Here is a 27,393-nt window from a genome sequence, read left to right as displayed (position 1 = left end):
TAAGCATTACATCCACTAGGGTGCAGTCCAGAGTCAAAACTTTCTGACAACAAAAAAAATCCAACAGTGGAGGTCATAATAATGTACAAATTACAAAATAGATGAAAGAGGCACTAGTGTAGACTGTGGTGTTCTGTGAAGCCAATAAATACTTTGTGACATGTTAACAGAAATTTTTTTTTCACTTATATTACTTGAACAAAACTTTTGTCTCACATGAACTATTGGCTACACTGGCCCCATTGCTTCCAGTGATACTGCTCAGTACCAGTGGCTTTCAGAGAACATGCACAAATATGGACTAAATAAATACAGAGTACAGGCAGAAAGCTTCACCCATATCTGTATTTAAGGTTGAGCAGAAATGAGCCTTAAGACTAACTTTACTCAGCAAGGATTCTAGGTATTTCACTCTGTACAGTGCAATAACATCAAAAGACACAGGGAATCCAGAAAAATCTCTGCATGCAAAGGGCAATGCCGAAAACCTTCACTTAATGCCTATCCTTTTTGATCGCTCAGACTGCACTGCATTAAAAACCAACTCATTTCCATGATGGATTTCACCACATGGGGTCAGGAATACTTTGACAGTCAATATACACCATCCGTCACTGCATCCACAAACACAAGCAAAAACTGTACTAATGCACAGAGTAAGCCATATGTCAACAACGTACAGAAAAGCTGCTGACTTCTCTGGGTTTAATCTAATCTGAGATGGACTGATGCACAGTGGAAATATGTTTTGTGGTCTGATGAGTCAACCTTTCAGACTGTTCATGGAAATAATGGATGCTGTGCTCTCCTTGCCAAAGAAGACTGAGGACATCCAGATTGTTACCAGCATAAAGTTCACAAGCCCGGGTCTGTCACAACATGGGGCAAGTGAAGTATTATACTAGTATAGTACTTGCACTGTTTTATTCAGGGATGTCCATGCTATCTGCAAATATTACAACTGCATGGCAGCATAATCAGAGACTTCATAACAAATTAGCCTACTACAAAAGGCTAACTGTTTAGGTAACAAAATATTTAAAGGATAATATTAAAAATTAAAGGTTATAGCAGTGAAGTAAGCATCATAGAAACAATAAACTCCAAAGAATAATCTTCTCTAATGATTAGGCAATAACCGACTAAAGCAAGTCTCATATTCTACCAAAAAAGATGCTTCATCGGGTATGGAATTTAAAAAGTTTCTGTGATCAGCAGCAGTCAGATAAACTGATTTAATCTGGAAACTGAGGCCCCAACATAACAGTGCAGCTAAGACTGTGCTACAAGTGTGTGCTTTGCTTAATACAACATTTGTAAAAGTAGGCAAAAGAATATCATCAAATGGCCTTTTTTGTGGTAAAATATCCCAAAGCTAGAGTAAAACATGACAAAGGAGGATAAATAGAGAGATTTGGAGAAGAGAGTGGCTAGTTGGGTTAATTGTAATTGAGGAAGACAGCAGCTCTGATATGGACTGGCTGGTAATGAATTAAGGAGGGTCTGCACTCGAACAGGCTCGTCTTATCTCCGACAACGTTTATCTGGAAACCATAAAATGCCCTTGAGTTCCTCCACGGCAACTAAAGACAGCTGTGTGTCCTAGCAACTGCTGAGCACAGCCCGGGTTTATTAGAACATTATTGAGCATAAGAGCATTATTTATTTTTTATATCAGATGAAAAACCTGAACAATGCAAAGCCTGGCCTTGCACGCTCCTGACAGAATGTTCTGGCAGAGCAAGTAATAAGCCTGATTTATTATTTTCTCTCAGGTTCTTCTTGCAGCTACTCGAAAAATGAAATCAAGCACTCCTCTAAAAGTATCATATAAGAATAAATGCATGTAGCAAAGGGAGAACCTTAGTGAGAGGAGAGGAGAGGAGAGGAGAGAAGAAGAGAGGAGAAAAGTATACTGGAGCATTTTTTAGTTTATAAACAAACTGCATGCTGTAGAACTCCTTCCATAATTTGATAATGCATCTAACTGGATAATGTATATGGAGAAGTTAATCAGTCGTCAAGTGTTCATAACACTCCCACACCTTTCATTGACATTCAAAGTACTACATATAACATATCGCTGCTGTCGGAACAAAAACTCTTTTCAAAAGATCTTTTCAGTTTTTCGACAGAATCTGAAAATGCCTGTTATCCTTTACATCATGTGTAAATTCCATGATGAATGGACCAAAAGAAATGGCCAAAAAATAATTAGAAAAAACGTTGGTTTCTTTGACTTACATTAAAAGTAAAGTAGGTGTTTTTTCCTTCTCCTGTAAAGTTATCATTTTGGAGATACGAGGTTTTGTGTGTTGTGTTGAGTATGCAAATGTGTCTTACTGGTGACGAGTTAGCATTATGATTGATAGAAACATTCAGATCATCGGTACCAGCTGTTGCATGGACCAGGACCTAGGATCCAATGAGGCAGTGGCAAACAGTCTGATGTTTGATGTTTGCTGCTTCAAAACAAACTGGACCTCAGACCGCAACAAACTAGACAGAGACAAGAAATTGAGAGACTGCTGTGTTTTTATTTTTATTTGACATATGAATGAAATTTCCCTGGTTGAGCCATTCAGCTAAACGGGAAAACTTATCTTCACCTATTTGTGGTACTTATGACAAAACTGCACCAAGATGCACCAATACAGGAATTCTGAACCAGTGCCAATATCTGATCTTGAGCATGCTAAACAGTCTTCTGTAAAGGCCACCGCACACCAGAAATGTTACATCACACAGCGAGCAAAAACTTTAAAACGTTTTTAATGGAGGTACGTGCAAACTTAAACTGTGTTGAAACTGTGTTTTAAGTGATTTTGTAATACTTATACTTATCATAATACTTTTAACTTTCATTCTTTAGTTTGTTGCATTGAACTGATCCATCACTGTGACACTCTTTGTTCGTATTTAGTTTCTTTTATGGTGCTTACAGTGCAGAAAAATTATAGATGAACCATTATTTACACATAAAACAACCAAAATCATGACTGTTATTTGTAGCATTCATATGCCAGTGTGATGCGTGTACAAGTGGAGAGTCAGAATTTGGCAAAAACACAGTTCACACAAGTGAACTGATATAAAGCGTGATCATTGAAAATTAATACTTTATTTCAATCAGTTTATATAAGCAAAGTGTAAAAATGAGTTTTTATCAGTTACCAGTGTTTTAAAATGGTTTAAAAAAGCAAATGTCAGCTGACACTGATTCTGATATTCTGATGGTCATCTTAGCAGGCCTCTGTATTCAGTGTCATAGGCTAAGACTAACTCTGTGTCTCAAACTAAGTATTTCCATAGTATATCACCATCCACTATTATAGCAAAGACGTTCTTTCACACTGTTAAATGAAAATGAGTTGTGGCACTAATATCCATCGCTAAGAAAGATCGCCTAGTAAACACAGAGAAATGTGTGGAATGTGCAATCTTTCACATCAATATAACTCAGCAAGATTAATTGATTAATTAATTAAGTGACCCTTATTAGTCCCACAACGGGGAAATTCCACCTCCGCATTTAACCCATCCGTGAAGTGAACCATCACATGCACACTAGTGAGCACACACACACTAGGGGGCAGTGAGCACACTTGCCCGGAGCGGTGGGCAGCCCAGTCCACAGCACCCGGGGAGCAGTTGGGGGTTAGGTGTCTTGCTCAAGGACACCTCAGTCATGTGTTGTCAGCTCTGGGGATCGAACCAGCAACCTTCCGGTCACGAGGCTGGATCCCTAACCTCCAGCCCATGACTGCCCCGAACACTGAAATTGTGATCCTCACTTGACAAAGAAATAAAAGTCCATCAACTGAAGCATGTCAACTCTTCAGTACATGTTTAAAGTCATAAATGGATCAATAAATCAATCAATCCTATTACTTAGTGATAGATAAAGAGTTCATTTGTGATTCGACAGTGATAATACTTCCAGAGGCCTGTCCTTCATGAAGGACAAACTCCCCTAAAGATTCTGTGTTGAGCATTATTTCAGAATATCTTACAATATTTTCTATGTCTTAAGTTTCCATTTGTTCTGTCTGAGTATGATACTATGATGCATTTTAGGTACTTTTTAATTTAAAGCTCATATCAAAGTAGTTTTTAAAGAAACATCAGATTAAGCATAAGCCGATACTTAAGGTTTCAATACTGATTTGGGTATAGGAAAAGAAAAAGTGGTATTGTGCCATCTTTAGTAAATTTAAGTCAATCAATGGTACTTTTAAACAATGTTGTCCCTTTGAAAATATATTTGTGAAGCTCGTAGAGGCAGAGTCTTGTAGCCTGAACTGTTTTAAGAGGGAATACACTAGGAAAGCCCTTTAAAAAAAAAATCAATGATTAGGCATAGATAATGAACATGACTCCCGGGTAAAGTGAGTTGTGAGCTCCTCTGAGAGAGCAGCTGACCTTCGTGGAACATTATACAGTCGAGGAGGGTTAGGGGTTCGCGGGGTGAAAGCAATAGTAGAGTTACAGTAGGTTAGATAAGAGCATTACGGAGTATCAGGCTAACTAATGGATCCAGTGTATAGACATGCAGTGAGCGTGAAGCTAACGTTTCCCTTTCCTTCATTAAAGAGGGGAAAACCACACATCCACATCCATGGCATCTGCTTTACTGCTGAACACACTATTCTCTAGAGAGAAAGACGTCACTCATGGGACAGTATTTGTAGAAAGCTAATTATGTACTCGCACATAAATACATACAGCATATTTTGTCACATTCTCTATTCATAGCAAAAGTAAACACACAATTTGCCTTATTGCCTAGAAATAACCATTTTTGCTACAGAATATACACATTTGCAAAATGAAGATATGTTGCTGGAGTTTGTAAACACCTCAGTGTCGCTGCTAGACTGAGAACAGTCCACCAACCAAAATATCCAGCCAACAGCGTCCTGTGGGCAGCGTCCTATGACCACTGATGAAGGACTAGAGGATGACCAACACAAACTGTGCAGCAGCAGATGAGCTATCGTCTCTGACTTTACATCTACAAGGTGGACCGACAAGGTAGGAGTGTCTAATAGAGTGAACAGAGAGTCCAGCAGCACTGCTGTGTCTGATCCACTCGTACCAGCACAACACACACTAACACACCACCACCACGTCAGTGTTACTGCAGTGATGAGAATGATCCACCAACTAAATAGTACATGCTCTGTGAGGTTCCATGGGGCTCCTGACCACTGAAGAACAGGGTAAAAGGGGGCTAACAAAGTATCAGAGAAACAAATGGACTACAGTCTGTAACTGTAGAACTACAAAGTGCACCTATAGAATAAGTGGAGCTGATAAAATGGACAATGAGCGTGGTCATAATGTTATGCCTGATTGGTGTAGATTTCATGGTCTAAAAAAAGCTATGCTTTTCATACAGACATGTCGGCTTGCGGTGCTGAGTAACCGAGTTAATCGTCTGATCCATGCTAGACACAATAAATGTGGTATCACTCAGCATTTTGTTCATAAATGATGGTGTGGTAAGAGTAGCGTCTTTTTATTGTAAATAATAAATATAATAATAATAATAATAATAATGAAATTATAATAAATTAACAATTTTTTAAAACCAGATGTGAAACAGTTTTTACTGTCACTGTTTACCGCTTCTACCAGTTATCACCTGTCATCACCAAGTTAACCACCATCGGGCACAGGCCTAACATACATACACAGCCTCTCTTCAAATCCCTACTAAAGATGCACAGGCAGGGTATACTGTACTGGGCATATTCTCCAGAAGTACAAAGCCAAGCTGAGCACCTGAGGGCACTGTTCTGTAGAAATGGCCACTCTGGCGCATGGAAAGGCAGCATAAGCCACTTTCACCTGGAGGAACGTTCGCATTCCTGCCATTAGTGCACTAGCTCAGCCTCTGTTCACACATGCTCCATCTTTTCAGAGAATCAGTCACGCTCACTGAACATGAAAGAATGCAGATGTCCCTGTCCCAAGTCGCTCTATTGAGAAAGACCAGAACTCCTCTCTATCTAGCTCATTTGTTCTCTGTCTTAAGGCATGGCACGATACTTCCTCCCTCTCTCACTCTCTACTCTCTGTGTAAGGAGTGGATATTACAGGTCTTGGAAACATAGCCATGTTTGGTGTTTGTCTGACTGCCCCGTGAGCTAGCCATTAGTATTTCCTCTTCAAGTCTATTTGCTTTCCAACTGATTTGGACATTTAAGTATCTATAAGAGGTCATGGGATAAGTGCTTAACTGTAGAGGAGGGAAAAAACAACACCAAGAAAGAATGTAGAGCTGTAGCTTATCTTTCTAAGGGACATCAGTGGTGCTGCACAAAAATTTAGCATCATGCAGAGCAATACATTTCTAAAGACAGCTGAGAGAAATCAGAGTCGGATGAGTAACATAACAGAGATCACCTTAGATGAGCGAACGAGCTACAAAAAAACAGCTAAACTGAAATATATTTTAACTAGCTAACATTAGCCTAGCCTATGTAGCAATAAAAGGTAAATCTGCCTTCTCAGTGATGTACTTAGCAGCACACACATGGCTGTGCACCCACATTAAGGCTTTTGCGTTTTCAGAGTAGCAAAGCATAAAACAACATATGAAATTTTCACATTTTACAGTTTTCTTAAAACATGAAATTGGCATTTCAGTGAATTGCTGGTCTGTACATTTTCTCCTTCCCTAATGAAATGCGAAGTGTACCCAAATAGTGATTCGAGTGCTCAAAAAACTGGCAATGTTGACACACACACACACAGACCTGCTAAGTCGCTTCTCCTTCTGGGTCGTAGGGGGTGCTGGATCCTATCCCAGCTGTCATCGGGCAGAAGGCAGGATACACTGTGGACAGGTCGCCAGTCCATTATAGGACAGATAGACAGACATACACATTCACTCACACACTCATTGTCTAGGGGCAATTTAGCATTTCCAATTGGCCTGACTTCATGTCTTTGGACTGCGGGAGGAAACCAACGCAGACACGGGAAGAACATGCAAACTCCACACAGAAAGGACCCTGGTTGCCCAGCCAAGGAATTGAACCCAGGCCCTTCTTGCTGTGAGGCAACAGCGCTACCCACCGCACCACCGCGCCACCTGTAGACGGACTCTTAAGACATGAAATTTCTTTATTTTTGAGACTAACGTAACTAACAAACAATGCCAGCTACCTACCAGCTTAACGTCATGCAAACTGCATGCCTAAATCACAAGCTTGACTCAACCCATCTTTGGTTGTTAGGTAATATGCGACTTCTGGTACTGAATGACTTAGCTGTGGATCTTCATGGATTCTTTAGTAAAGGCAGTGGTTCTATTTAGAACCATAAAATGGTTCTTTGAATTGTGAAGGAGGATTTGTTGTATATGATTCTGTATAGAACATTTGGAAAATGGTTATATATATATAGCACTAAAAAAAGCATAGGTTTGACATTTTAACAGTAGAACAACACTTTTGGTACTATATAGAACTATGTACCTTCATAACTCCCTTCATTTTCTCTTTCATCTTTGCTCTAAAGCTCACTGCAGTTATTTTCCACAGTTGTGAGACTTTGCAATTATTTGATTATATCACAACAAACAGAATGTGAACTGGGTGTGTTTTCATCAGTTGGTCAGAGATATACAAAGGTAAAATAAAAGAAAGGTTGTTTCTTGAGTTCCTATGTTGTTTCAACCTTTTTCTTGAGCTCTTATGCAGTTCTATTCTTCATGCCCATCAAACCAAACCCTCCAGAAGATGATGAGCACCACGTTCTGGTTCTGGCGCAGGGCTGCTCCTCAGAGACTAAGGCTGAGCACTGAGGCCCTTAATTCTGCCTGCCTGCCTCCACAGCTGCCTCCACATTCCGGCATGCTCTCAGCTCCCCCCCACACACAGCCAGCCAGGCCTCCGCTGAAAGCCAATTTAGGCCACTCAGGACCAGCAGTACTCTACAATGTTGGGACCCAGCACTCAAACTTGTACTCCTCCTTATTGTGTTAAAAAGAACTTTTCACCAAATGCCAGTGTTGCTAACAAAAACTACAGCTATTCAAAATTGGTCAGTAGTGCTGGCTGGTATCGATAAAATTTAAATTGATAAAACTGATAAAATTCCAAGTATATCACAATATCAGAGAACATTTAAGTTTGCATTAATAAAGCTTGTTCTGATTGGATTGTTTGTTGTGTTTTTTTCTCTTGAAATCAAAACAACAGACAGTCTCAGAGACAGGACTCTCCAAAGGGAGCCTGTAGTGTTGTGAATGTTAGCTAAAAGAAAACGTACTATTAGATAAGCTTTTACGTGTTTTCAATTCCTCTTTCAAGTCAATCTGAAACCATCTGAAGCACCCAGCAAACGTGAACATGCCTTGCACTTTTACAGTATACTAAAAAAATGGCTCATAAAGCTGACATGGCTTGTTTGAATGGACCGTTTGATCTGTTTTCTTCTCTAAAAATTAAGAGACCAAAGGGAGCCTAGGGTATTGTAAATGTTAACTAGACAGAAGAGAGGCCAAACGTGAAATCTAAAGATGGCCCAATATATATTTGAGAAAGGCGTCCTGTCAGCTTCAGACAAGATGTTCAGGCTCTACAGCAAATGACATACTGGATCATTTTAGTTATCTATTAGCATGACTAAAACTAAAGATTAGTATTGCCACCAATAGTGATATACGAATACAGACAACCACCACCGCTAACTTCCAGTTAGCATAACACTATTGCCCACATTAGCATTTTGGGCCTTTCAGAGTTTCTATGCTGGAACCTCCCACACGATTATTCAGCCTTGTGACGTATACTGAAGCTTTATGGCTAAATCGCGAGTTATCACTCCTATATCTTTCTCTGCTCTAAGCCTCACTCAGTCGGGCCTGACCAACTCCCTGACAGAGGGGATTACACATCATCCACACTATTGATCAAACAACGTTGCCATGGCGACCAAGCCACGGAAAGGAAGAGCATGGCGGTAGGGGATATTCCAGCACTGAGAAACTCCAATTAGGATTTATCTTTTCTCCTCCCATTTTTTCTCCTTCTCGTCTCTCCCATTCTCTCGCTCTCTCTACAGCAGGAGAAAGTGTTGTTTGACGCTGCTGCCAGTGTCTATATGGGCTTTTCATCCCAGTAGTACAAAAAATCTTTTATGTCAGTTATGAACAAAAGCCCATCAAACTAATATCAAACCTGAATCTAAATTACCTGATGCTTAAAAGTCAGGAGTTTTGCTGTACATTCAAGGTAGATAATTACACATTTAATTACAAATTAAATACTGTAGTAATACTTATCAGAGCTGGCTTCGTAAATAAATAAGAACATGCCGATATTTGGCGTTTTCCCAACTCTGCAGAATATAATCACTCACTTACACTTTTAACCCATTAAATGGACAAGACTTTCCGAAGGATCCTGGGACAAATGTTTCACACTTATATAACTTGAGAATAACTCTGTCATCTTGCATTTTAGTCAGTGTAGTTACTGAGAAATAAGCCTTAGGTTGTAACAAGTTTGGGATTTTCAGAGATGTACTGTTAAGTAAGTTAAGCAGTTAATTATATCTACATTCAATTTACATTCTCTATCAGCATGTTTTAGTCTTCGCTTTAGGCTTTTTCCTTTCAATGTCAAAAGGGACAAAAATATAGCAAAAAGTAAAGATTTTTCTTTCTGCAAAACAAGATTCAAATCAATCAAATCATGATAAAATATATTTTGTTTTACTTACAAACACAAATGTGGCGTAAACTGAAACTTTAGAAACCACAAATATGAAAGAATTGATCCACTTGCTTCAACTAGCTACAAAGTACAAAATTATTAATACTAAATTAATCCAATTTAATCCAATTTATTTTTATACTGCTGAGTAAGACCCAGGGTAACAGTGCCAAAAAAAACTGTCTAAGAGCAAGAACACGGGAAAAAAATCTAACAATTGATGACTACTGTTAGATTATCATCTGAATGACAATGAGAAATAGCGCTTTGGAAACCAGCAACTACTGTTAAAAGCATTTCCGAGTCAAGTTAAAGTTTATTTATACAGAGCTTTTTACAACAGGTGTTGTCACAAAGCAGCTTTACAGAAAAATCCAGGTACGAGTCCCCATGAGCGCCGCCAATGGCGACAGTGGCAAGGAAAAACTCCCTAAGAGCAAGAAACCTCGTGAGGAACCAAGACTCAAATGGGGAACCCATCCTCTTCTGGTCGACACCGGATAAAAAACAGCATTAGAATAAAACAGAATACAAAACGTGGAAAAACAGGTGCAGCAATGTGAAAGTAAGAATTAAGACCAGGAAAACCTGTGACTACTGTAAGAAGCCTATCATGATAACCTGCTGCTATAAACAGTATGTAAACAGCTCAGTAAGGTCATCAGTCTCTAAGACAGAACAGTTCCAGTTAGAGGCCATGCAGGCACCAATGTCATCAGGAGGATGAGTGAGTCAATTACACAAGGCTTGTGCAGAGCACTGTGCATGTTTGGATGAATAGTACAATAGTATTACTTGAAATAAGTGCAAACAGACATCATCAATGCCATATTCTGGGTTTACTTGTACTTAATGACAATATGAACACAAATAATACTTAACAGTTATAAATATCCAAAAATGGAACAAAGTAGAGTGACTGGTGAGCTGGAGCTGAACACTTATTATTTTCACAAGGCTTATTTTTTTCATTGCTGTCTTGCATGAGTGAAAGTCCTGTTTGTCGAGCTTGTCACTCAGCTCCAAAATTCTGCACTACGGTAAGGGTCAGGCAGGCATTGGCGGGCAGGAAGGCAATGGACAGCAGATCTGGACTTTAGCGAACAATTGGCAGCCCCCATTAGGAGCAACTTTGAAACAGGCATGCATAATGCATGGGGCTGGAGAGGGGAGCAGAGTGCATTAGTGTGAGGGACACAGCAGGACTGGACACAGATCAGAGGCCCTGGTTTTATTAAGGAAAAGAAGCTCACATGGACAGGGCAGCATGATGCTGCTATGGAACAAGCAAACAAAGCCTAGCCATAAATGTACAGTTAATATAATTTAAGTACTGATCCTGTTTGTTGCTGTAATAAACACTGCATTTTCCACATTTTGCGTCATACAGTACATTCTCTCTTAATGGGACCACCAACTGACTAAACTCATCCACAAGTCTCACAGGACAAGACATAAACTATTCAAAATTAAGAATCAGAAATCAGAGAATTTTGTAAAATTTCACAATTTTTAAACTGGGTAAACTTCCTGCTGCATACCCCATCACTCCTCATACACAAATATCCACGTATCCTGCCATAATGCATGTGAACCATTTTAACTTATAAAATCAATCCACCTTAATACATACATATGTTTATGATGTGATGACACAACACACCACATTTATAAAAAAGCCACTAAACTGTCAGTACAGTGGTCCCCTCAAGGGTATGTAAGCAGGGTCTTTGAGGGAGGGTCATACTCAATTGAAATTATGTTTATTTTAATTATGTTTTTTTTTTTTGAAGTTACACACAAATGTGTCCCTTTTCCTCAGGAAAGTGAATATAGTGTAGCTTTTAAGGTACACAATTTAAGGTACACTACTGAACCTTTGAGGCTATATTTACATGGTTTGTACCTTGGAGACCAAAAGTGTACTTATACAGTGTTTTTTTCTGACAGTGCTTGCTTACAATGTTTACCTCAAATAACTAATACCTAATAAATAAATAAATAATGTTACGGACGTTTCTGTTCTACTCTATTCTAAATGTGGGTCTTCTGTAATTATAAAGGTTGCAGCATAAATATGAAGGCACATGTGTAACAGAGTGTCTGCAGCTGTCAAATGAACAGCAAGTAAGAAAATCTTCACTTAACCGAGCCATAGACCACGTATATCACATTAACATCATTAACTCATAATTTAACACGTAAACACGTAAACCAAACGCTAATGTCTAAGCACTGACCACAGCAGATACAAATAAACCACTAAAACTACGATCTAAACTGCATCTGTGAAAGCAAAACTAACTCAGGTACACGGCTCACAAGCAACATACAGGATTACTGTGCATGATTTACACACATAATACCTCACGATAAACTGAACAAACTCTACTGTCTTTAGCTTCTTCTGAATGCATGCTGCCCTGAAGGGGCTGGAGTAAAACACTTTCCTGCCCTATATAACCTTTTATGAAAGAATAAAATACTGAGCTATTGGACCAAGAGTCCAATAGCCATATCTGGGAAGTACACATGTAACCATGCAGATGGCTGATTAAATGAAATTAAATGAAGATTAATGTTGAAACTTTTTGACATGCCCCTCAGGTTGACCTTAACCTGGGGGTATGCCTACCACAGTTTGGGAACCACTGTTCAAAGTCATATCAGTTTCTGTTAATAAGAGGTTTTAGCACCTTCTTTAAAAAACTACTGAACATTCAGCAGCTCTTTTGATCACGGCATTACCTACATCAGCTACATTACACTGAAATACAATATAATTTTGTAAACACCGTTTTTCTATGAACAAAATGCCATCTCCTTGTCCTGGAAACCTATTCACACTTGGCTTGTCTAGTGAAGCAGCATGCAAAAACATTGAACCTTTAAATTATGCTGTCGCCTGAAGAGATATTGCTTATTTTTAGCTATTGTTTACTGCTGTATTAATTTAGTTCTTAATGAACAGCACCTTACTTTGGCAGAACACTGTCAAACATTTTTATCATTACAACTCTTCACATTCACAGGCCACATTTAAGCTGATTAATCAATTGTTAGTCGATGATTAAATTACATGAATGATCCAATGTCAAAATATTACTTTTTACAGTCTTATTGGGGACAAGTCGTTGGTGTTGGACCAAACAAGGGTAGGTCCCCTCAAAAAGCTGCCCCTAAATTACACTTGTCAATGCATTTTTAATGCCCACAGTGCAAAACACAAGCAAAACAAAGTAGCACACAAAACACTATCGCTGGCTAATGACACGGTTTTCATCTGTAAGAGTCAATATGTTCTCCATACCTAAAAAATTTACAGGCGTAACTGAAGTTCTTGGGATACTTTTCAGCCACATTAACTTATATCCATATACAAACCACAAGGTCGTTGTCCACCAAACAACACTGTTGAGCGCACCACTGAATTGGTTCACAAAGTTCACACTCAGTTTGTCTCCACCCTAACAAATCTAAATTCCTAAAATCTAAATTCGACCTCGAGCCCAAAATTTCTCATGGTTATTGCGGACATTCATTACAAGATTGCGTCTGGCCCCACAAGACTACTCATCAGCTAAATATCCCTTTATTTGCAGTTCATTTTTGCAATTATACATTGAAATAGCAAAATGATGTTGTAATTTTATTTTTTTTATTCATAGCTCATTAAACATATGCAGAACTTCTGTTAAAAGCATGGATTCCAAACTTTTAATCAACACCACATATGTTTATGTAAGCAGAAGAGGAGAGCTTTTAATGTTTTGACTGTTATGAAAAGTTACTGTTGCCTAGACAGTCTTGTCTTGTTCGGAAAAAATGCCAAAACTGCAGACTCTGTCTAATCTATCGATACAAAATGTAAACTGAATGTAAATATAATTAATAGTGTAACTTACTACACAATTAAACATGTAGTTATGTCATCAATAGTCAAATAGAACAGCAAACGTCAAAGGGCTAACAAAGACTTTAGAAATTGTGAAAACATTCAAAATTTGCAAAGCAGAGATACTACAAAGCCAGGATTGGGAATGCTGTTACAGCATTTGATGTGCCCCCTTCGATCAGTAGAATATGAATATAAATGCAAACAAAATGCATGTTTCTCATACCAGAATTGATTTTGATGTCCAATATTTTTCACAGGACAACAATTTTATTGGCTTATCTTAACTTAATTTGCATATAATCTTGCTATGCTGACCTTTGACTATCCTTCAGCGTCACCTATAGTCCACAACAGTATCATGCAAACTCATGCAAAGACGTTTCTACAGCAAAGTGGCCAATTTTGTTTTTGCTGAAGAGATTTTTACATAAGTACCTCAAACTACTAATTCAACTTCAATTCAAACTTTAAAAGGCAAGACCTGTCACAAAGAGTCATCTTTCAATCAACACTTACAACAAATACCTTCATACACTCTCAGAAAAAAAGGCACAACACTGTCACTGGGGCAGCACTCTTTTTGTCACTGTGGTGGTACCCTCAGAGGTACATCTCTGTACCTTTAGTCAGGAAACATAACTGTACCAGAATCCACTGAAATTATATTTTCTAAGCTGTACTGACTCCACACACCCCGTCTCATCTCCAGGCTTTTATTTTAATGTTCTGATTTAAAACATTAGTTTATAAAAAGATACAAATATCTACTTTTCTACTAGGAAAAACTTATTTAAGGTACACAATTGGACCTTAAAACCACTGTTGCACCTTTGAGGGTATACTTACATTGTTTGTACCTTGATGAACGAATCATGTACCTGCATGATACCTTTGTTTACAGTGTATGACATGGCTAGACTGGCTCTCAGTGAAAATGCCCATTTACATGTGTGTCATCTTGTCATGATGAATTACTCTGTATAACGCAGTGCTCAAAATGATACCTAGTACCAGTTGCTCTGCACTATTAAAATTAAATGTGTCAGGAAACAAGGGGTACCTGGAGCGTTGATCTTGAAGAAACACCTTTGGAAGTCTTCAATGTGCGGCTCTTTAAAAAGTGCTATTTATTTTCCAGGGGAATTCAAAATTGCTACATGACTGAATAGTTATGATATGAACAAAGGTGTTCCGATTGGTTTAATGTACAATGCTTCATTCTAGAGAAACAACTCAGAATTGGTCCCAGGGGTGGTGACAGAAACCAGACTTCTGAAGAGTTTCAGGCCTCTGAAATCTCCCTCACAGAACATTATTACATGAAACGGTTACGAATACACTGCCAAAACAATAGTTTTAACATATGATTCTGGCCTTATATGTAGTTGTTTCTCAACATTGCAACTCTTGGTTGCTGTTACTAGCACTGTAAAGAAATCTTTACAATGAGCCATTTCATATCAAACCACTCTAAATGACTGTTAATATCTCAGCAATAAAATCAGTGGAATTTCCCTATAAGAGTGTATTCTAAGCAGCCCACAGGCCCTTGACATCACCTAACAGAAAAGAGCTTCCTACAGGAAAGAGCAGGAGAAGCTCTAAGGTGCAGTAAATTAAAAGCAAAAAATAAAAGCAAAAGAATAAACTGGTTCCATCAGCGTAGAATGTCCTCTTGTGAAAAGCATGTGGTAACTTTACTGTGTTGGTTTGTTATGCATACAAAAGGCAGGATGTGTTAGAGAAACGACTCTGAGCCTCTCTTGCCCCACCGGACAAAGCATATCACTAAGCTTTCATGACTCAAACCCTCAGGGCCTTCCAGCATGGTTTTGCATTGAAAGGCTCTGGCCATTTACAGGCCCTGAAACCTCAGAGGGAATGGAGCTGCGAAGCGGTGGGAACTGAGGGGCTCTGTGGCTTTTAAATGCATGCACACATCCCAAGTGTATGTGCACATCTTCTTCTAACTCATGCTTGTGGCTATGCTTCTGTACATCACAGAAATCTATACTGCCCACATCTTTGCAAATAGCCTTCTAGCTCTCTTTCTCTCTCTCTCTGACACATAGACACACACTCTGAGTCAACAGTACCCATAAAAATCTTTCCCATCCCATTAAAAGCCCAGCACTAAATAACCAGAACCACAGCATGAGCCATCTTACCTACCACATGGTACACTATATGTCCAAAAGTTTGCAGACACTTCATCCGGCACTTCTTCTGATATCAAGGCTTTTTTAATAGAGTTTAATAGAGTTTGCCCCAGCTACTCTTTCAGCAAGGCTTTACACTAGATGCTGGAACATCATTGTGAGGATCTGATTGCATTCAGGCATAAGAGCATCAGTGAGGTCAGGGAGTGATGTTAACTGAGAGGTTCTGCATCACGCCATCATCCCAAAGACATTGGATGGAGCTCCATTACTCCACTGCTCCACAGCCCAATGCTAGGGGGCTTTATACCCTTCTAAACAATGCTTGGCACTAGGTATGGTAACTTCATGTACAGCTGCTCAAGAGCAACCCATTCTATTATCAATGCCTTTCTTCAGGACTTGGGTAAATAATGGGTGCACCTTAAAGTAGCCAAATTCACAAATTAGTAGTGGCGTCTGGGTACATTTGGACACATAATATATGTCATGGTCTAAGCCTGTAAAAGCCTGAAAGGAGTTTAAGCAGCAGTATGTCAAAATTTTGACTTAGTGTTTTAAAATATTGACTTGCCATTTCTAAAATGATTATTTTTCTCAGAATATTGACTTACTATGTCAAAATAAACATATCCTATGTTGAAATAATAACTTAGCATGTCAAACCTCAAGAAAATAAGTTTTTATCTTGAGATGTTATGTCAATATTTAGAGAAAATTAGTCATTATTTTGAGATATTAGGTCGGTATTCTGAGACAATGTTTCATTGTGTCAGAATGAAATGTGAATATTTTGAGCAAACAAGTAATTGCTTTGAGATGCTAAGTCATGTTTTCTTTTAGAAAATAAGTAAATATTGCATGATATTAAGTCAATATTTCGAGAAAATGAGTCCTTCTTTCAACGTTGTTGACACAGTACAGCCAAAAACAGGAGAAGGTGATTTTTTTCTCCTCTCTCTGGCAGGAACAGGCTTCCATAGCTCTGCTTATACAAGGCAGCGGTGGGAAAATAGAAGGAATTTGCAAAACTAAACGCTCGTGATGCCCAAGCAGCGGCGCATATACACACGTACACTCATGCGGCAGCGGAGCATCTCTCACACACACACACACACACACACGCGCGCACGCACACACAGCTCGGCTAAATCGTAACATTTCTCCGCTCCTATTGCGATCACCGCCGGTTCCTCTGCCGCACTGCTTCGTCAGAAAGCCAAACGCATTTGAACTGCATTAACTGCATCCAGCAGGCATCTCCTGATCGATACCTGCCTCCACGCTCTCTCCCTCTCTCTCTCTCACACACACACACACACAGAGCGGAGAAAAACTGCATATGTCCCACTCCGTCCCACAGGAACTGACTGCTCACCCGATGTTGCTGAGCGCCTGCTCCAGCAGCTCCGTCTGTAAAATGTTCTGGGGTGCATTGAAAGCCCCATTAAAATGGGACAGCACCGAGCTACAGAACTGACGCAGCGTCTCAAACTGCATCGTTATTAGTATTTTTTAATTCCCCCCTTCCTTCCTTCTTGCGTGCTTTAGCGCTTCCTTCCTTCAGCGATGATTCAGGTTCACCTCCCGCACCTCCATCAACCGACCGACGGAGCGAGTGACTACCTCCAGGGGAAGAAGAGGAGCGCAGCCCAGCGCCCTGCTGCTCCTGCCGGGCTCCCGCAGCACAGCTGGCCGAGCCGGGCTGCTTCAGGCATCGCGATCCCAACTCAAACCGAAAGAGAGTGAGAGCTAAATAAATAACCTATATAACCCAGATACAGCGAGCAGCTCGGCACAGAGAGGAGAGGAAACCGAGGCTAAGCAGCTAGCAGAAAGTCCCAGTCCAACATTGCTCCCTTCTCTTTTTTTCTTTCCTCCGCTCGGCGAACCACGAGGAGAGAAATGCTGCTGGCGTCAGGGCTTTTTATTTATTTCATTATTTCTTTTTTCCCTCTGTTGTAAGTCGAAGCTAAATGGCCACCGTCCGCTTTTAAGAAAAGCATCCTAGCAGACGCGAGGCGTTCCAGCTAGTTCGTGTGGAAGGAGGAGGAGGAGGAGGAGGAGGGAGGGGGTGAAGGGAAGGTAGGGGGCGGGAACTTTTACACAAACCGTTGAGGGGTTTTCTGCAAAGCGATGGCGAGCGCTCGACCACTACACACCAAGCACAGGCAGGGAGGGCTGGAGGAGCAGCAGAGACTTCGATTTGAAGCCAGTGAGTCTGTTCACACATGGCAGCACAAATTCGATTTTTTTTACATATCGAATTTTTTTTGTGATTAGCCAGTTACACCCACTCTCGCGATATTTGTATCTTGTCCATTCACTGCTTTATTGCACATCGTGTTAGAGCTTTCACAGTTACTGTAAGACTGCATCTTTAGTGCAACATGCCGGGAAACCATGGATAATGCACATAAATGATCACAACTACCAATCAATATTTGAGCTAAAGACCAGGCAAACCAGTTCCTGAATGTTTTACATAAAACTGTTTTGTACGGCACTTATTCAAGTTGTTAAGTGAGCAGCATACTTTGACTTCTTACATCAGGCCTAGAAATCCAATTAAGAGAGCTGGATTTTAGCTCAACTATCAGGTTTTCCAGCGAATCTGAACCCATACTCTGATTTCTTTTACTGTGCATAAGCGCAAACAGCGAGCTGTCACAGAAACAGCAAGCAGTGTTTTACACTGCGTCCGCGAGATGGCAACAAAAGACTTTTAGAGCAACGCTGAAACCAACTACCCGCTTGACAAAATGAAGAATTTAAACATTCTCCATCTTGTTGTTCAGGGTTTCTCAACCTGTGGGCCGCGGACCACCAGTGGGCAGTGAAGCACCCTCTACAGTACTCAGAAGGAGGCAGCAATTCGGGCCGGTTAACATCACTGTAAGTCATAAAAAACTTAAGCGCTTTGTTTAGTGTGGACTTATCACACCTTTTTATTTAGTTCACTGTTTTGACACGAGTGACACTCCACCTGTATTCAGATCTGCAGCAAACAGCTGAACCGGTCCAGCAGAAACTGTGGGTCTCGGTCCACTGAAGAAATGCGCTGTGTAACCAAACGAGCTAATTCATCAGTGGAGCTGGCTTTCCTTCTCTTCTAGAGGCAGAACGGTGCAGTACAGTCAGCATAAGACTGTTTTAACAACCGCCTCCTTAGACACTGAGCAGAAGCTGCTGTTAAAAACAACCAGATGAGCCATAAAATCATAGAGAAGAGATGCATTTGATTTCAACTCATGGATTGCGCAGCATATAGTTGGCTGAACATCAGCGACTTGAGAGGTTAAACTTAAATAATAAACCAATGACAAACAAGCAGATATAATGTAAGACTCATCATTGTGGTTAATTGTGACGACACTAATCCTAAAGCCCAGTGAGTGGAGTGAGGTTTATTTCAAATGAATCACAAAATCCCTCAAAACTAGAGACATCTTGAGATCAAACTGCAGCTCCAAATCACATCCATCTTGTAAAGTTCTATTCTTTTTTTCTTTGTGCCTTTTTCTGACATCACTACAACTGTGATTTTCTAAAATATACCTGCAAATTGTGAAAACCTGCTGATGACCAGAATGGCCAATCTGATCTTTTTCAAGACCTAACAGCATTTACACTAAGAAAAATTAAGTTGTTCTTTTTAAAAGGTTTTTAGTTTTCCTGTGGGCTGCTGTGTTGTAGTAATTGTGGTTACACACAGTTGGGCTTTGGGGTGGAAAAGGTTGAAAACCCCTGTTCTGGATGATGTATATTCATATTTTTCACAAAAATGACTTGAGGCACGACATGACAATTAGTTTTATGTTCCACTGACGTCACGTCATCTTCTGCAAAGCTAAAATCTGCCTTCTGCCTGATTCCAGAGTTTTTCGATTAACCAATTAATCAATTGCACATACAACCCCAATTCCAATGAAGTTGGGATGTTGTGTAAAACATAAATGGAAACAGAATACAATGAATTGCAAATTCTTTTCAACCTACATTCAATTGGATACACTACAAAGACAAGATATTTAATGTTCAAATGGATAAACTTTATTAGTTTTTACAAATATTCACTCATTTTGAATTTGATGCCTGCAACACATTCCAAAGAAGTTGGGACAGGGGCGTGTTTACCACCGTGTTACATCACCTTTCCTTTTAACAACACTCAGTAAGCGTCTGGGAACTGAGGACACTAATTGTTGAAGCTTTGTAGGTGGAATTCTTTCCCATTCTTGCTTGATGTACAACTTCAGCTGCTCAACAGTCCGGGGTCTCCGCTGTCGTATTTTGAGCTTCATAATGCGCCACACATTTTCAATGGGAGACCGGTCTGGACTGCAGGCAGGCCAGTCTAGTACCCGCACTCTTTTATTATGAAGCCACGCTGCTGCAACACGTGCAGAATGTGGCTTGGCATCGTCTTGCTGAAATAAGCAGGACGTCCCTGAAAAAGACGTTGCTTGGATGGCAGCAGATGTTGCTCCAAAACCTGTATGTACCTTTCAGCATTAATGGTGTCTTCACAGATGTGCAAGTTACCCATGCCATGGGCACCAACACACCCCCACACCATCAGAGATGCTGGCTTTTGAACTTTGCGCTGTTAACAAACTGAACAGTCCTTTTCCTCTTTGGCCCGGAGGACACGACGTCCATGATTTCCAAAAACAATTTGAAATGTGGACGCGTCAGACCACAGGACACTTTTCCAAATTGCATCAGTCCATCTCAGATGAGCTCGGGCCCAGAGAAGCCGGCGGCGTTTCTGGGTGTTGTTGATGTTGCATGGCAGTTTTAACTTGCACTTGTAGATGGAGCGACGAACTGTGTTCACTGACAGTGGTTTTCTGAAGTGTTCCTGAGCCCATGTGGTAATATCCGTTACAGAATGATGTCGGTTTTTAATGCAGTGCCGCCTGAGGGATCGAAGGTCACAGGCATTTAATGTTGGTTTTCTGCCTTGCAGAGATTTCTCCAGATTCCCTGAATCTTTTGATGATATTATGGACTGTAGATGATGAAATCCCTAAATTCCTTGCAATTGAACATTCTCAAACTGTTGGACTACTTGCTCACGCAGTTCACAAAGTCGTGAACCTCATCCCATCCTTGCTTGTGAATGACTGAGCATTTCAGGAATGCTCCCATTATACCCAATCAGGATACTCACCTGTTTCCAATTAACCTGTTTTCCTGTGGAATGTTCCAAACAGATGTTTAGTGAGCATTGCTTAGCTTTCCCAGTCTTTTGTTGCCCCTGTCCCAACTTCTTTGGAACGTGTTGCAGGCATCAAATTGAGTGAATATTTGCAAAAACTATAAAGTTTATCTGTTTGAACATTAAATATCTTGTCTCTGTAATGTATTCAGTTGAATGTAGGTTGAAAAGGAATTGCAAATCATCGTATTCTATTTTTATTTATGTTTTACACAACGTCCCAACTTCATTGGAATTGGGGTTGGATTACTGACAAAATGAGATTTTCTGCAGTTATCGGATTATTAAATCCATGTAAACATATGCATCGTGGACCCCTAGTGAAAGTCGATGACTGGCTCACTTTTCCACCATGAAAATTCTACTTCATTTTTTGTTCACTGTTGCACACAATTTGGCACTGTGCTTATTGCTGAAAAATACATTAGATGCTGGGTTCAGGTTCTAGCTCAGACTACACCTTTGTCATAGGGCAATGTAATCAACGATGATATCAGCAATGACTGACAAGTAACCTGGTGATGCTTCAGAGATGTACTGTCTTGTTGGGAATTACCCAGAGAACTACACAATACTAATTTAATTTTAATTAATTTAATTTAATTAAAAATATGTACCTTAAAAGTTTTATTCCATTTAATAGGACATTATTAAGCTAATACAGCAAATTCCCCACTGTGCAAGCACTGATGCAAATTTTGAGAAAAGCTACTGCAACATCAAGCATTTTAGCCCATAACAATGCCAAAAAAAGGCTATGATATCCTGGTAGGACCGATACACAAAAATTAATTTAAAAATAACTAAATCTTCAGTGTGAATGCTCAGATTGAATTTCATGTTTTTTCATTCAAGAGGGTGACACAGTGGCAAAAATGCAGCTCCTTCAATATATTTCAGTTAGAAGATTTCAGACTAGAAAACATACCTGTAAGTAGAGAAAATATGCATTGTCATGTTTTTGCGGAAAGCTTTGCTGGAACGCATTCTGACGTACAGGCACATCTACCAAAGGAAAACTAGATGGGTGGGCAAGGAGATCTGACAGAAGTCTGATTTACGCAACAGATCTCAAACTGTACAAATCTCGCCTACGCTCCAGCTGTGAAAACGCCACCTACCCGGACAAGGTCTGTGTATGCATCAACCACAGACCGTATGAAAAAAGCAGTAAGCAGATCACAATAAGTCAGCTGGAATCCTTTCATGAGCCACTGGCCAGCACTAGCCACTGGCCTTAATGTAGGGCGGTGGTGTCCTTGACGCCACTGGCCTACATTAACCTCCCACCCCCCAAGCTTTAATGTGGAAAATCTTGCAGTTTGCAGTTTAATAGCGCTTTAAATATGACACTTTAACTGCAGCGAGGAGAGGCAGGTGGGTAACTTATATGAGCAAATGCACCCCAAGACTGTGCAGGTGCAGTTTAAGCTTCGTGCTGCCCCCACCCCCCAACCATTTCAAACGCTGCTCTCAAGACACACGACCATGCGCACCATGAAACACTCCTATGTGCCACCTCAGCATTTCACACAAACGGCTCCCTGTTTTAGCTGAGGCTTCTATCATGCCATCAGCTCTATCAACTGCATCGTGTAACATGGCACAACAGAAGCCTCAGCCAAAATAGCGAGGCATTTCTTTGAGATATATTATAAAACACAGGCCCAAATGCAACCAATGTACTACAGAATATGGGCGCAATCCCAATAAATACCTGTTAAAGGGGAATATAACATATTTTCTAACGTATCTGCATAATAAAACACTAAATGCAGGTGTAGACAACACCATTCAGAGTGTTTAGGTGTGTAATGCTCCATTCCACAGAAATTGAGTAAGAATTTTTCACAGTGGTGATAGAAACAAGATGTTTGAAATGGTTTGAATACACTGCCTCATGTCTGAGATATTGGTTGATGATAGTTTTGAGGTAAGATTTTGGCCCAAATAATATTTAAATTCACAGATTACAGAGCAGTAATCTACTAGTATTACTACTACTACTACTATTATTAACACCAAATGTTAAATCTCAGAAGACACATGTAGGTTCATTGGCCATTTTTAAGTTTTTATATTTAGGTACAAATAATGGCTATATTTATGCCGTTCACATCAAAATCCCTGCAAATCAGAGTTACGTTTTCTTACAAAGAGCCATTTTACATCAACACTGAAATTCTGAAATATCTGGGGAATTCTCCTTTAATTTAGGTATTACTACATGTATTATTAAAGGGAAATTACATTGATTTTACAATTAATTTTTGCATAAACTAGCATCTTCTGGTTACTTCTATAAAAAGCAAGCAGGGTGTTTGTTACCCCTTGGAACATCAGTTTCAACAGAGATTTGATCATTTTCTTTTGCCGCTATGATTGTTTTCATCAGATAGACTTTCGGTTCCGCTATGTCAGGGGTTCCCAAACTTTTTTACGGCTGCACCGCTAATGCTGAATGATGGTTTTGGAGCTGCCATCCTAATGACGTCTTTTTCAGGTAAGGCCTTGCTTGTTTCAGCAAGATGATGCCAAACAACATTATTTACATTTTGCATAGCATGCCAACTCTCTTGAAAACAGGCATCTCTGCTGTTGTTATTCACTGGCTGATCGCACTTCAGTTGCAAGTGACCATGCATGCTGCACACAGCCACACTGACAACAGGCAAATGCTGCTGGCCTGTGAGGTGCAGAAATGGCATGGTTCACACTTCAGATCTAAAACATACCTTATTTAGTTGCTCTGGAAGAAAAAAAAAAAAATGCACTAATGCAGCTTCCTTGCAAACCATTCATGCCCAAACTGTGACCTACCAGTGGGCTATGACCCACAGTTTGAAAACCACTGGACTATCACATCACTTATTCAAAAAATCTGTTACTATTTCTCCTTGAGTGATAAACCAACTTTTCCATCTTATCCAAGCGTAACAAAAACATTTTTTGTGAATTTCTGGTGTTTCCAGCCAGGAAGGCTCAACTACAGCTGTTTTATAGTACAAAGACACAACACAACAAATAACCGTCAACATAAGTGTTATCCAACTAAATATTAAACTCAGCTGCAAGTAATGTGGCATGATAGAAAACCCAGCTAAAACAGCAAACTGTTTGTGTAAAATGTATTATAGTACACAGAGCAACCACAACAAATGTATTATACTACAGAGCTGCAAACACAACAAATAACTTAATATACTGTAGGAGTTATTGGACTGAATGAATATCCTGCCCTGGATAGAGGAAAGTCAGTAGCAATATACAAGGCTTTTCATAAAAGCAGTTGTTTTTGTCAACCCCCACTAAAATGAGCTCGGCCTGTTAGGCGCCATGTTGTGTCTTGCACTAATAAGACAACACAAATGCATTTTGCTGATGGTGGGAGGAGGTGGCGATGGAAAAAAAAGTGTGAAACCCTGAGAAAACACCACAGCCGTAATTAAATTCGAATCCCAGTGCAATTATTGTTGTTTTATCCAACCGCTCTCTTCTCCCACTCGTCTCTCCTTCTTTTCTCTCTCTCCCTCCCTCTCTTTTCGTAACCGTGTGTTCACTCGAATGACACCTCGGAGACCAAGACAAATTAGAGCCCCTTCCCACGTTATTCCAGGATATAAATAGGCTGTCAGCGCTTTTTCAGTGGAGGAGATTGGGAGTTAATTTAAACATTCTTTAAGATTAATGAACGTGCTTTTTCAGCGCTTAGACGGTGGGAGCTAGATTCATCAGCACGCTTTTCCCGGGACTGTTCAGATGGGCCTAGCCCGGTCCTGGCAGCCGCTCATTCAGCAGAGTGTTAACTGAACTGGAGTCAGTCAGCACAGAGATCTGCTTAAGATAAAGGCAACACAACTGGAGAAAAGACTGGAAAACATATAAGCAGTACATCATCCACTGTTCTATACGTTACCATTCAAAAGCATGGGTGTTTGTGTTTGTTTATATACAGTTATATAGTTTCAACAAATTTTTTGTTAATTTTCTAAGTGCAAAGACGTTAACACATCTTCTGCAGGGAAAGAATTTAGATGTGTAGTTTCTCTGCAAATTTTAGTGCAGAATTTCTATTAAATTAAATTAGTAAAAAACAATATAATGTGTGCCAAAACCTTTGCACAGGCCATTTTTTGTTGTTTTCTTCCAACGTGCTTTTTTCAGCAAATAAGAGGCAACTGTGCATTACAAGGTGTTCTCTGCAGAACATGTATTTTCACTTAATAAAGAAAACATGCAATTTTACCAGGTGCTGCTCCCAAATTTTTGCACACAACTGTAAGTATAAAACCAACTTGGTTGAAAATAAATTATTGTAACATAATTCTAGTATGACGTCTCTCATGATTCACTTTGTGTGTTTCAAATAATTAATAAGAAGCCAAAAAATGACATTTTGGATGTTTTAGTATGATGAACAGAGCTGCAGAAAATGTTTTAAATTTAATAAATAAATTTTAAGTTTAATAAATTAAAGTAAGCTCCATAACACTGTGAAAGATGATATAAAATTGGTGTCTAGTTTATACTATTTAAAGCTAATGACCATAATAATGTAGAGGTTTTTAATGTATATAAAATAAAAAATGTTTCCTGACATTTCTTTAAAACCTTTACATATGAGTAATTTCATTTTTAACCAATGCGATGCAAGTGCAATGTTCAAAACAGTTCTACTTGTAGGGGAATGAACATGTTAATATCACTTATATACAAAGGTGCACTATATAATGGGATTCAAAAGTTTGAAATAGTGAATACATAAACATGAATTGCAGTTTTAGCCTTGTGAGATCGTATACCATTGTCAGATGGCAGGCCGCAGTCACTACCAATTGAGAACAGTGTTGTGAAATGAAGGGTTTCATGGCAGGCAAGAGACAGACACTTTCCAAAAAAAATATATATATAATAACTCATTTTTGCATAAAAGGATGGATGGAAAGTAATTTGGTAATGCCACAGCAAAGCCTGCTTATGGGCCTATAGCCTATAGCAGTATATAGCAGAGTCTACAGTGAACCATGACTAAGCCAAGCCTTCAGTTTGGGCAATAAATGTCAGAACATGGTCAAAAACAAGGGAAAAAAACACAACTACATTGATGCTTATTTCCAGTAGCATCCTTATGGGAATCTAATAGCATGTCAGCGCTAAGCTAACGCCAAATTCAGATGGACATGTTTGGAAATTTTTTAATCATACATGGCCATTTAAAGCTACTACAAACATTCCATATTTTATCTAAAGCCTGGAACAGACATATTAATATACAATGTGTCCAAGTATTTAGAAATACTTTTAAATCACTGAATTCAGCTACGTGAAGGTGCACCAACTATACGATCTCCACAGAAAAGCAAAGCCAATAGAACAGGATGCTCAATAGCAAGCAACATAAAGCCTCTCAGTACCAGGCTGTGGAGCAGTGGAACCTCATTCTTTAAAGTGATGGAGGAAAATTCAGTACCATCATGAGTTGGAATGGCATTTGTGATTGAGAATTAATTAACCAACATGACCTCACTAATGCTTGTGTTCGAATGCAATCAAATCCTCACAACAGTGTTCAAACTTTTTTATATATTATATATTTTAGTCCTTCAGTTACTGCAATTTTTCATTTCTAACAACTGACTGAAACGTTCTGGTGAGACTATCATTTAAAAATAAAATAAAAAATAAAATATAATAAAATATATTTCATCATCAGAATTATAGCCAAAAGGTGTGTTGGCATAATAAATGTCATGTGGAAATGATCTACATATTTAATTCACGTAAATTCAATCAAGTATTTTTTTCAGCTTTGTGAATCATTAACCATGTTTACATGCGGCCTAATAATCCATTAATAATCTGACTAATAGCTCAATCCGAAAAGAATATGTCCATGTAACACCTCACTCGAAATAGACTAATCCAATTGAGGCCATTCGGAATACAATTTCTATAAACAAGGTGGGTAATCCTGTAAATAATAACATCCGTGTAAATGCCTGTATCCGAACGTTAGAACATTCATGACGGGAGCATAAACTGGTCTGCAGAGCAAGTTTATCCTCTGATCTTTAAAAGAGCGGCGATGGGACGAACATCCAGCTTATGCATCTCAGAACACGACGTCTTCCTCTCGGCCGTCTTTACTAAAGACGTGAAAAAAGTTTTCCTGAATCTGACATAATTTTAAAGTAATTAAAAACACAAGTGCACAAGGTGAAAACTCGTCTCACTCTGACTAGACTCACGTGATGTTCGCTGTCATGGTAACGTCTACAGTAATGGTTTTCTACTCATGCATGTCATTTTACTAGTAGTGAGCATGCAAACAGAGATTTTCCATTAGATCACTGAGTAGAGTGAGAATATAAAAACCTCAGT

General features: G+C 39.4%; 1 protein-coding gene across 49 annotated transcripts in view; it reads right to left on the bottom strand.

Moving 5' to 3' along the window:
- The window catches only part of rims2a (regulating synaptic membrane exocytosis 2a), a 273,985-nt gene that overhangs the window by 173,781 nt on the left and 72,811 nt on the right, over positions 1-27,393 (bottom strand). For 8 of the 49 annotated variants that reach the window (XM_037534013.1, XM_037534026.1, XM_037534014.1 and 5 more), the window contains exon 1: positions 17,167-17,822. The exons of the other annotated variants lie outside the window; for them this stretch is intronic. In XM_037534013.1, the coding sequence (XP_037389910.1) occupies positions 17,167-17,288 (122 nt within the window). In that variant the 5' untranslated portion in view covers positions 17,289-17,822. Of the gene's footprint in view, positions 1-17,166; positions 17,823-27,393 lie in introns of those variants that run through there. 49 annotated transcript variants of the gene reach the window in all.

Source organism: Pygocentrus nattereri, chromosome 24 (genome assembly GCF_015220715.1).
Source record: "Pygocentrus nattereri isolate fPygNat1 chromosome 24, fPygNat1.pri, whole genome shotgun sequence".
NCBI classification, from domain to species: Eukaryota; Metazoa; Chordata; class Actinopteri; order Characiformes; family Serrasalmidae; genus Pygocentrus; species Pygocentrus nattereri.
This window is presented reverse-complemented; position numbering and strand designations above follow the sequence as displayed.